The 12,202-nt window shown below is 43.0% G+C and overlaps 1 protein-coding gene across 4 annotated transcripts in view; it reads right to left on the bottom strand.

The window, feature by feature from the left end:
• HERC2 (HECT and RLD domain containing E3 ubiquitin protein ligase 2) overlaps positions 1–12,202 on the bottom strand; it is a 206,635-nt gene that overhangs the window by 13,672 nt on the left and 180,761 nt on the right. For all 4 annotated transcript variants that reach the window (XM_060179237.1, XM_060179240.1, XM_060179238.1 and 1 more), the window contains 4 exons: positions 8,798–8,889; positions 8,471–8,610; positions 2,935–3,122; positions 1,574–1,771 (listed from right to left, as the gene is read on the bottom strand). In XM_060179237.1, coding sequence (XP_060035220.1) covers positions 1,574–1,771; positions 2,935–3,122; positions 8,471–8,610; positions 8,798–8,889 — 618 coding nt within the window. The remainder of the gene's footprint in view (positions 1–1,573; positions 1,772–2,934; positions 3,123–8,470; positions 8,611–8,797; positions 8,890–12,202) is intronic.

The raw sequence follows: 12,202 nt of genomic DNA, 5'->3' as shown, positions 1-12,202 counted from the left end.
CAGGGAGAGGAAGCAGAGCCTGAGTCATCCAGGAAGAAGCATGTGGACAGGGGAACAGGAAGCAGCATGCAGGCAAAGGAGAGATGGGGATTCAAGGTATACTCAAAGGAGGTACAATTAGTGTCACTGCCAATGGATGACTGTGCTTTCTTCTAGACAACGTGGCTGGGGCAGCACAGGAGCCCACAGCACGAATTCAGTCCCTCCCTTAGGTCAGAGACTCAGAAGAGCATCCCGGAAAAGACAGGGGCTGGGCAGTGGTGTACTTGGTTAAGTGCACAAAGTATCATAAACAAGAACCTGGGTTCTAGCCCCAACTCCCCAACTGCACAGAGGATGCTTTACAAGTGATCATTCTCTTCCCTCCTCTCTCAATTTCTCTCAAGTCTTATCCAAAAAAACGGGGGCGGGGGGGGGGGGGAATGGCCACCAGGAGCAGTGGATTCATAATGCTGGCATCGAGCCCCAGAGATAACCCTGGTGGCAAAAAAAAAAGGAAAAAGAGGAAAGGCAAAGGCTCAGGGATTCCAATAATAGCCTTAAGAGGTAGGAGGGTATCCAGGCCCAGGGACCACGGAGGCACTCCAGAGGGGTCTCTGAGGGCATCCATCAACATGCACCCTTGTTCAATAACCATTAGCTAGCTGTGCCTCTCCACTCCAAGTGATCTCTGCTTTTCTAACTGCTCAATTCAGAGCTGGGCCAGTTTCATTCCCTTCTTCTCTGAGTGGCCACCAATCAGCCCAGCTTTCCTGAGTGCTTATGCAGATACCCTCATTAATGATTATTCACAGTCCAGTAATTATCCTTCCACCAGAATTCTCTACAGAGCCAAGCACACAACTTGAATCTAAGCCATCTGTAACTTCTGGCACCCCCTGCTGGACATCCTGAGGAAAAAAAATATCACTTTATTTTTTCCTTCCTGCCGCTTGTAATGGTTTGCAATAGAACCTCCAGATCAGAACAGAGTAGCACAAGAATGAAGACTTAAATTTTTTGAACCCCCACTATTCTAGAGAAGTGGGAAGCAAAATTAACATGGGAAATGCAAAACCACACTACTAAATTTTTAACCAAAACTCCATGAGGAAAACAGAAACAAATAAACAAAAAACCAAAAATGGTGTCTCGTTTTCATCAGTACATTCAGGGATCCAGAACAGAGTCTTATATACCACAGACGATCAATGAATATTTATTTTTAATTAATTTTTTGTTACCAGGGTTATCTCTGGGACTCAGTGCCTGCAATACAAATCCACTGCAACCAGCAGCCATTAATTAGGACACAGAGAAATTGAGAGAGGAGGGAGAAACAGAAAGGAAGAGAGGAAGAGAGGAAGAGAGACAAAGATCTGCAGACCTGCTTTACCACTTGTAAACTTCCTTCCTGCAGCTAGGGAGCAGGAGCTTGAACCCAGGTCCTCACATGTGGTAATGTGTATGCTCAACTGGGTGCACCACTGCATGGCCCCTTGAAGATTTATATTTTGTTTCTTTCCAGTTAGAAATTTATGATGCATGAAAATTTACTGATGATTCTACCTACAGAAAAGACTGCAACACATACCTTTCCCTGGGATATCAGAATTCCTCGCAGAGTGTCAAATCCCACTGAAGGCCCAAGTCCAGTCTCATCAAGAGAACCCTCCAGGTCAAACATGGGGATGCAGGGGCAGAAGAGCTCTGAGATGTGGTGGAGCAGCAGCAGCCGGTTCCGCAGTGCTATGATGGGGATTTCCTGCAGGTGGTTATATTCCATGGGAACCTGAAACATTGAGTGAAGTCAACTCAGGTGTCAAGTGCTCAGATAAGCTCCCTCCCTCCCCCAAACAGAAGCACCATGACATTTGAGTTTGGGCTTTAAACAATGGTTTTTCTTTTCTTTCTTTCTTTCTTTCTTTCTTTCTTTCTTTTTTTTTTTTTTTTTTTAAAAAAAGGACAGTATGTTGGTCAATTTGACTACTTAAACCAAGTAACAAAAACTAAAGAGAATACATTTTAAAAAATTTAAAAAAGGGAGTCGGGCGGTGGCGCAGTGGGTCAAGCGCACATGGCGCAAAGCGCAAGGACCGGCCTTAAGGATCCCGGTTCGAGACCCCGGCTCCCCACCTGCAGGGGAGTCGCTTCACAGGTGGTGAAGCAGGTCTGCAGGTGTCTGTCTGTCTTTCCCCCTCTCTGTCTTCTCCTCCTCTCTCCGTTTTTCTCTGTCCTGTCCAACAACAACATCAATAAGAACAACAATAATAACCACAACAACAATGAAAAAGAACAAGGGTAACAAAAGGGGAAATAAATTTTAAAAAAAGAAAGGCTTTAAAAAAAATAAAAATAAATATTACAGAAATATATTTAACAAAGAAATAGGTGGGCAGTTTTGTATATCTCACAAGAACAAAGGTGACCCATACTAAAATACATAAATGAATTGATGTGAATAAAAAAATAGTAGTATATATACACGATGGAATACTATTCAGCTGTTAAAAAAACAATGACATCATTTCCTTCACATCCCCTTGGTTGGAACTCAAAAACATCATGGAAAGTGCGATAAGCCAAAAAGAAAAGGACAAATACCAGATGATCTCACCTGGAAGCGGGACTTAATAAAAAGGGACAGGGAGGGAGAACACAAAGTGAAAGGTGTACTGGGCACAGTGTGTTGCATTGAAGCAAAGGACTATGGAGAAGGAGGGGACAGAGGAGTGGAAGAGAACTTTGGGGACTCGGTACATAATGAAATTGTACTTATTAACCCACTCACCAATAAAAATTTTAAAATACAGTTTTTAACAATATGAAGTCGAATTATTTTAATGGGGTGCTGAAAGAATGAAGTACTGTGTTGTTGTAGATGCATAATTTAATAATACAGATAGTACTTGTCCTAACTTACACACCAGCCCCTTTGGCCCAACCAGTACAGACCTGTGCAGGCAGCTTTCCAGCGCTGGCAGGCTTGCTGGTCGACCAGGCAAGGGTGTGTGCTGAGCCACAGGCCACACGGTTGACCTTCTTACCCTGAAGGGCAGCTACCAACCTAGGCCTCTGGATGGCGTTTGTCGTTCCATCTCCCAGCTGTCCCTCATCATTGTCGCCCCATGTATAAACCTCACCTAAATAAAGTGAATTTAGAACGTGAAGTAGGACCAGTAAAGGCTTAACCAAAACATCTTCCCACTACCAACAACCATCACTGTCCTTCAAGTCGGTGTTAGTGATCAACTTTCTGATTTGTTAACTTCACGTGTGACTACATGTCACAACATTCAGAAGCAACATTTCCCAATGCTGTTGAAAGCCACTGTTGGCTAAGATGCTTCTCTAATCAGAGGCACAAGAATCTGGGTTTTAAACAGTTCAACAACTTGGTTCAAGGAAATAAGCATGGACCCAAAGAAGTTCTTGGATAGCCCCCCCCCCACACTATATATGAATGTATAGTTTTGTAATTTATAAGCAGAGATACAGAAATAAAAATAGATGTAGTTAAGTGAGATAAGCCAGAAAAAGAAGGAAAATATGGGACGATCTCAATCATAGAAGTTGAAAAATAACAACAGAAAGGAAAACACTAAGCAGAACTTGGACTGGAGTTGGTATCTTGCACCAAAATAAAAGACTCTGGGATTGGGGGGAGGGTTCAGGTCCTGGAATATGGACAGAGGAGGACCTAGCAGGGGTTAAAGTGTTATGTGGAAAACTGAGAAATGTTACTATGTGGAGAAATGTTATGTGGAAAACTGAGAAATGTTACACATGTGCAAACTATTGTATTTTACTATTGACTGTAAACCATTAGTTTCCCAATAAATAAATTTTTAAAATGTAGATGTGTATTATTTGCATATAAATCCCCTAGCTCTGTCCAGGCAGAAGTCCTATGAGAGGTGATAGCCCTATTTACCAGATTTTATCTTGCTAACGCCAATCTCCTCTAGAGACATTTGTGCTCCTGGGAAAAGGTCAATTCTAGGCTTAGGCCAATATGACGCAGGATGGGGATGAGATATCTTATTGTGTCAGAAAACAAGAAAATATTCAGTGAATCTCTTTCACCTCATCTTTGATGGAGCTTGAATGAATCATGTTCAGTGAGATAAGTCAGAAAGAGAAGGGTGAATATGGGATGATCCCATTCACAGGCAGAATTTAAGAAAGAACAGAATGGGGAAACAAAGTAAAACTTGGGCTGGTTTGCTGTACTGCACCAAAGCAAAGGACTCTATGGAAGAAGGACAGGAAGAGAGGTGGAGGGTGGGGGACTTTCAGGTCCTGGTGCTTGATAATGGACCTAATTTAGAGGTGAGAGTGCTTTGCAGACACTGATCTTAGTGAGATAAGAAATTGTGCCCATGTGCAAAGAACTGTACTGTAAACCATTAAGCTCTCAATGAAAGAGAGAGGGAAAAAACATTCAATGAATGATAGAGACACATATAAGGATACAGAGGTAGTCAATAAGACACAATTTGAGAATAAAACTAAGAAACAGTAATAGATTATATGTTAACTTATTAGGTAACTTAGGAAACTATGAATATCAAACATAAACAGATTAAGACTAAATTCAACGAGAAAAGGGACAGTTTCAAATACTTCCCCCAAATATTCATTAATTACAAAGAATATTCATGATATTCATGAACACAACCTTAACCAAGCTATTAGTAATGTTAATAACATTGTTAATGAAATAAAAGACTGTATGTCAAGAGACTGGCATACTTTAATGATGACTCTTTAGTCACTATCAGGCCACCCCATCAGCTGGGACCCTAGTCAGGGAGTTCTGAGATTCCCAAACAGACTTGATGAGCCTAGACCTCAAATAAATTCCTCTCTCTATTGTTACTGGTCATCTGTATCAGGAACAACAAAATAGACCCCTTTGTGGGCCCCCATAGGACCTTGCCCTCAACCTGGATCAACAATGGTAGAGAATGTTCCATCCTCTGAAGGGTGTACTCTATGCTACACCTGAGGAAGATAGGTCAATATTGGGGCAGCTTGGAATGTTCCTACTCATGACCACAGAATGTGAGTTCAGATCTACACGGATGCAGAGGTCACATAGGCTCCTAAGCTGAATATGGGCCCCAGACCAAATCGAATTGATGGGGTTTACAGTCAATAATAATATTTATACCCGTTTTCCATATTAGGGAGGTACTCTCTTTACTGATCCAACTTTCTGTTCCTTTTCCAGCCATGACATCATTTCCCCAGACAATAGCTTGGATCTACCTGCATACCAGATTACAGGTTCAGGGGAAAAAGAAAAGGAAAAAAAAAGAAAACTAGTATAGCCACAGGCCCTTTGGAATATAACTAAAATATGCCTACTAGCTATCTACAAAATGGAGGACCCCCTCCCTCACCCCAAACTCTTCATCTGCACTATTCCAGCCTTTAGGTTCATGATTGTTCAACTTTTTTGTTTGGCTTTATATGTTAACTCTCTTTTCAGCCACCAGGTTCCAGATGCTGTTCCCTGGACAGACAACCCCACCAATGTGTCTTGGAACTCCACTTCCCCAGAGGCCCACCCTACTAGGGAAAGAGAGAGAAAGGCTGGGAGTATGGATCGACCTGTCAACACCCATGTTCAGCAGGGAAGCAATTACAGAAGCCAGAGCTTCCACCTTCTGCATCCCACAATGACCTTGGGTCCATATTCCCAGAAGGCTAAAGAATAGGAAGGGGATGAGACATGGAGATCAGGTGGTGGGAACTGTGTGGAGTTGCACTCCTCTTATCCTATGGTTTTGCCAATGTTTCCTTTTTATAAATAAAATAAAAAATAAATTTAAAAAAAGACTGCATGTCACACGATGAATGAAGAATGCTGCATGAACAAAGACACATAAATTGAAGCTACGAAGGAAATACCAGACAAAGGGTTTGTGCAGTCTGGGAGGTGGCAATGGGTAGAGTATTATACTCAGGCATAACGCCTAAAGTTTAATCTCTGGCATCACTTGCACCAGAGTGATGTTCTGGCCACCACTCTCCCACTAATTAATAGAAAAAATTATATATTATTATTATTGGATAGAGACAGAGAAAAATTGAGAAGGGAGGGGGAGATAGAGGGGAAAAAGACAGAGAGACACCTGTAGTCCTATTTCACCACTCATGAAGCTTTCCACCTGCAGAAGAGGCTTGAACCTGGGTCCTTGTGCACTATATGTAATGTGTGTGCTTAAACAGGTGTGCCACCACCCAGCCCCTTAAAATTTTTTTTTACACAAGGACCAGCATAAGGATCCCGGTTCGAGCCCCCGCACCTGCAGGGGAATCGCTTCACAGATGGTGAAGCAGGTCTGCAGGTGTCTGTCTTTCTCTCCCCCTCTCTGTCTTCCCCTCCTCTCTCCATTTCTCAGTCCTATCCAACAATGACAATGACATCAACAACAACAATAATAATTACAACAACAATAAAAACAACAAGGGCAACATAAAGGAAAATAAATAAATAAGTATTTAAAAAAATTTTTTAAAGAAAGGCATTTGAAGGTGTGGGTATGGGGGCATCCACATGGGACTGAGCCCCTTAAGCATTATGCCATCTCTATGTAGTGTCAGGAACTATCTGACTTCACAAGTTATTTGATGGGCAAGGGAAACTCCTCTCCCATGTAAGAACTGGAAGCCAAACTCATTTATTTATTTTTAAGACTTATCTTTTTTTTTTTTCTTTTCCCCTCCAGGGCTATCAGTGGGGCTTGGTGCCAGCACTACAAATCCACTGTTCCTGGTGGGCACTTTTTCCATTTGTTGGTAGAACAGAGAAACTGAGAGAAGGTGGGAGATAAGAGAAAGAGAGAAAGACAGACACCTGCAGATCTACCTTACCACTTGTGAAGCTTCCCCCTGCAGGTAGGAAGCAGGGGCTCAAATCCAGATTCTTGCACAGGTCCTGGCACTTAGTACTTATATGCACTTAACTGCGTGTGCTAAGGCTTGGCCCCCCCGTATTTATTTATGAGACAGACATAGAGGAGGAGGAGGAAGAAATACAAAGTCATCATTCTGGCATATGTAGTGCTGGGAATTGAACCCAGGACTCATGCATAAGAGTCCAATGCTTTATCCACTTCCTGGACCATGCCAACCCTTCAATAACACTCATATAATCTCTTAGTTCAGTAGGTCAGAAACGCAACCTAAACTTGACTAGGTAGGAATGGAGTATTAGCAGGCTGCACCTTTGGGAAAGGCTCTAAAGGAAAAACCTACTTCCATGCTCACTCAAGCTTTTGGCAGAATTCAGTTTTTTGTGGGCCTATGTTCTTACTGGCTATCTATTACCAGTTGCAGAGAACTCCTACATTCCCAGGTTCTTTGTCTCTTTGTCTTCAAAGCTAAACATGGTGGGTTGAAGCCTTCAAACAGTTAAAAAATATCACTCTTTTCCCTTCTTTTATCACATCTCTCTGGCATTTTGCCTCTTTTTCTGTTTTGAAGGATTTAATCCAGATGAATTTCTTCATTGAAAGTCAGCTAATTCACAACCTTAATTCCATTTGAAAGTCTCTTTGCTCATAGTGTTGAGGATCCCTGAGACCACCCCAGATTTGATAATTCACTAGAACTCCTAGGATTCAGCTCATATGCCAGTCAGAGCAACTGTCCTTTACACTGAGAATGAGGACTCATAGCAAAATCAGCCAAGGGGAAAGGCAAAGAGTGATACCTAAGGGAAATCAATTGTACACTTCTAAGAGTCCTCTCTCAGTGGAGTCCCACTGAGTTTACTTACTTCCCCAGCATCGAGTTGTAACAACATGTGTAAAGCAGTATTTTCAGGGCCAATTTACTAGACAGTCTGCACCCAGGGCTACTCATATAAGCCCAGTACACACCATTATTCCAGACTCCCAGAGGGAAGTAGGTTTCAACAGATAATAAACTGTACAGAAAAGTCAGGCCCAGTGAGGTCTCTTGTCAGTTAAGAGAATGGTAACCCTAACCCCTAACCCTAACCTTTCACATACATAAATGGAATTAAATTAAATCTAGCTTCCCAGACACCAGCAGAAGTACAGTCTACAATCTGCCTTTTTGTCTTTGTTGTCACCAGGGGTTCACCACTCTCAGTCAGCTTTTTCAGAGACAGAGACAGAGAGAAAGATACCGTAGCACCAAAGCTTCTTCCTCCAGTGTGATGGGGGCTGGGCTAGAACCTGGGTCATGGGCATGACAAAGCAGGCCCACTATCCAGGCAAACTGTCTTCCCAGCCCCATAAAACAGCATTACTGAGCCTGCAGTTAGCACTAATCTGCACAGCCATGAACATATTTACAGGTGTCAACACTGAAGGGATTGGAGATTAAAGAGGTGGGGTTTTGCCTACACAGATATATTTTACAATTAGTATCACTGCATCCTGCCCTTTCTCAGCCACCTGTTATCTCTGGGTTTAAAGGCTTCTGTGTTACAATGCTGAGTTCCACCTACCGTCCTCAGCGCAACACACACAGTGCAGGGAGCCAGTAGCAATGGCAATGACTTTCTTCCCCTGTAGCCCTTGGACCTGCCGAGGTCTTCGGACATGGTCATCAGATCCATGGCCCAGCCTGTGATAATCACCTTTGCCCCTGCACAGAGGAAACAGAACTGACAAGCGCGAAAGCATTTCCCTCACCATTCCGTCCCCACCCTCCTCAGAGAAGCACCAGTCAAACTCCAACATCAATTATATTTCAATACAAAATAGTGAATTTAACGTAACTTGAACTATGAAATAATCTGGTTTTAAAAAAATTTACACAACATCTTACATACCAAGTATAGACAGCACCAGATTTAGTAAGGGCAACAGAAAACTGGGATCCACACTCCACCTTCACCACTCCAAGGCCTGTAAGAGAGTCGATCTAGAAGAAAAAGTTTGAGTTAGACTGGATGGACTTAGTCAAGGTTTTTTTATAATTGCCATAAACAGAGAACCTTGGGATACCCTCCTCTCCTATGCTGATTATTCAGAAAACCATACTCCAGGCTAAGGAGATAGCACAGTGGTTCAGTAAAAGACTTTCATGCTAGGAGTCAGGCAGTGGTGCATCTGGTTAAAGCACACAGAGTACTAAGTACAAGGACCTGCACAAGGATCAGTGTTGAAGCCCCTGGGCTCCCCACCTGCAGGGGGGATGCTTCACAAGCAGCGGAGCAGATCAGCCAAGTATCTATTTTTCTCTCTCCATCATTACCTCCTCTCTCTGTTCTATCCAATAAGATGGAAAAATGGCCTCCAGGAGCAGTGGATGCACAGTGCCTGCACCAAGCCCCAGTGATGACTCTTAGAAGTAGTAAGTAAATAATACAAAAAAATAAAAATTAGATTTCCATGCCTGAGGTCCTAAAATCCCAAATTCAATCCCCTGTACCACCATAAGCCAGAGCTACCCAGTACTCTGGTAAAAATAAATAAATAAAAATATAATTAAAAAAAGTGGTTCATATAACTGGTAAGCAGCATAGCATGCCTCTGAATGAAGCACAGGTACTGAGACAAGGCCCTGAGCCACGTCACTGGGCCCAGAGACCCAGTATGTGTTAGGGAATAGAAACATCACAGCTTAAGGTCTGTGATCACTTTCTCCAACTCCATTCCTCTTTGGGATATGGAAGTCCACTATCTCAGATCCCTGGGTCCACAGTGAGGAACAGAAGGTCGTGAGGAAGGAGTAGCCATGAGGATCAGAGTCCTGGTCTTCAGACTTTCTCTGTCCTTCAGTCCAGAATAATCCAATCAAGCGTGACCTAGATCATGCCAGAATAGGTACCCCACCATGCCTGCACACTCAGAGGTCTAGATCTTTCGCGTCCAGAGCCAGTACCTCTCTCCTACTCTTCCACTTCCTTACCCAGGATGCTAGGCTTCTATCACCTATGATTGTTCTCAGACTTTAAGTTCTTACATGAGATTTTAAACTAACTAAAGCAGTTGATTCTGTTTATTATTTCCCTCCTTATTCACACCCAGTCATGAGAACATCAGTAATGACCTTCACACACTCCTCTTAGCAGTAGTGTGTGTGTGTGTGTGTGTGTGTGTGTGTGTGTGTGTGTGTGTGTGTGTGTTTGCCTCAGGCTTATCGCTGGGGCTCAGTGACTACACTATGAATCTACTGCTCCTGGAGGCAATTTTTCCCATTTTGCTGCCCTTGCTGTTGTCGTTATTGTTATTGTTGCCATTGATGTTGTTGTTGGATAGGATATAGAAAAACTGAGACAGGAGAGGAGGACAGAGAGGGGGAGACCTGCTTCACTTCCGTGAAGCGACCACCCCCGGCAGGTGGGGAGCCAGGGCATACTGTGCTACCACCCAGCCCAGAAATGGTTTTTAACACTTCCTTCTACTGCTTTCCCCCCTCCAGTACCCAATGTCCTGATCCTTGAAGGAAACTACTGTCTAAATCTTTCCTTTGTATAACAAAGTCCATAATGACAATGTCTTCATAATTATGGAAATCCTATGTAACCCATAATGTGGTTAAAGTATCATATCTATATGGGAGTAATGGAAGTAGCATATCACTATAACTGGTCACTTCCATCAGGAATACCACCATAAGCCCTTTTGTGGGCCTCTCCAGGACCATACTGTCGCTAATAAACTAGCAATGAAAAGGACTGCCCCATTCTCTGAAGGGAGGCTTGGTCATCCTTCCCTGACACTCATGGAAGACTGGTTGGGCCTGTAATGAATGCAGCCTAGGATGTCTTCAGCTGTGACCTTGGACTATGAGCTCAGATTGACAGGGACTCAGAGGTTATACAGGCTCTTGTGTTTTAATTTAATTTTTATTTTATTTTATTTTACCGGAGCACTGCTCAGCTCTGATTTATGGTGATGAAGGGGATTGAACCTGGGACTTTGGAGCCTTGGGCATGAGAGTCTCTTTGCATAACCATTATGCTATCTACCCCTACCCTCTTGTGTTTTATAAAAATGAATTTACATGGACCCCAGCTCAAGTTTGGGAGTGACTCTCTACCATAATCTGGCTTTAAAGTTCTATTCTCTACTGTGACTCTATCCTTCCAGACAATATTTCTAGTCACCCTCCATGTTAGCTATCAAGCTCAAGCAAAGTCTACTAAAGATTTGGGCACTTAGGAACATACTTAAAACAGATATCCTAGTTTCTTTCCACCCCTGGGTCTCTGTTCTCATTTGTTCTATTCCTACTTTTCGGTTCCTGTCTATTAAACATTGTGTCCTCAGTGGGGAAGCAATTACAGAAGCCCAACCTTCTACCTTCTCGGCTCTACCTTTAATTTTGCAAACAAGGAAACTGGAGGCCAGCCACTAGGTTCCAGATGCTAACATGATGCCAACTGGACTTCCCTGGGCAGATGACCCCACTATTGTGTCCTGAAGCCCCGCTTCCCTAGATCCCTGCCAAACTAGGGAAAGAGAGAAATAGGCTGGGAGTATGGACTAACCTGTCAGTGTCCATGTTCAGTGAGGAAGCAATTACAGAAGCCAGACCTTCCACCTTCTGCACCCCATAATGACAGTGGGTACATACTCCCAGAGGGTTAAAGAATAGGAAAGCTACCAGGGAAGGGGAATGGGCTATATAGTTCTGGTGGTGGGAATTGTGTGAAGTTGTACCCCTCTTATCCTATGGTTTTTGTCAATCTTGCCTTTTTACAAATAAAAATTAAAAAAACCCACAAAAAACATTGTGTCCTGCTTTATATCTTACACCCCCAAGGTGCAGATGCTATTATGATTCCATCCTGACCTCTCCAATGTGTCCCAGAACCTCACCTCTCCAGAGTCCTACCCTCTAGGAAAAGATAGTTTGAGAGTATGGGTCTACCTGGCAATGTCCAAGTCCAGCAGAGAAATGATTACAGAAAGCAGAACTTCTTCCTTCTGCACCTCACAAAGAATTTTGGTCCATATGCCAAAGGAGGTGGTATGGGGAAGATGACCAGACCGCTCTGAACCCCAATTCCACTGAGACTAGAAACCTTTGTCACCAGGTATCTTTGCTTTTATACTATCACTGAAAGGGAAAAGAATCTGCAAAATACCAGCTGTTTCACTTATCTGCGAGAAAAAGGCAGGACACTCAGAAGTAGTAATAGGTATAGGTGTGACTTGGAAAGGAAGTGAAGGCATGACCACAGAGTGAATAAAAATGGGCAAAAAAAAAAAAAAATAGAGGGGGT

This window comes from Erinaceus europaeus, chromosome 20 (genome assembly GCF_950295315.1).
Source record: "Erinaceus europaeus chromosome 20, mEriEur2.1, whole genome shotgun sequence".
NCBI classification, from domain to species: Eukaryota; Metazoa; Chordata; class Mammalia; order Eulipotyphla; family Erinaceidae; genus Erinaceus; species Erinaceus europaeus.
The sequence above is the reverse complement of the archived record's forward strand: the minus strand, read 5'-3'. Positions and strand labels throughout refer to the sequence as shown.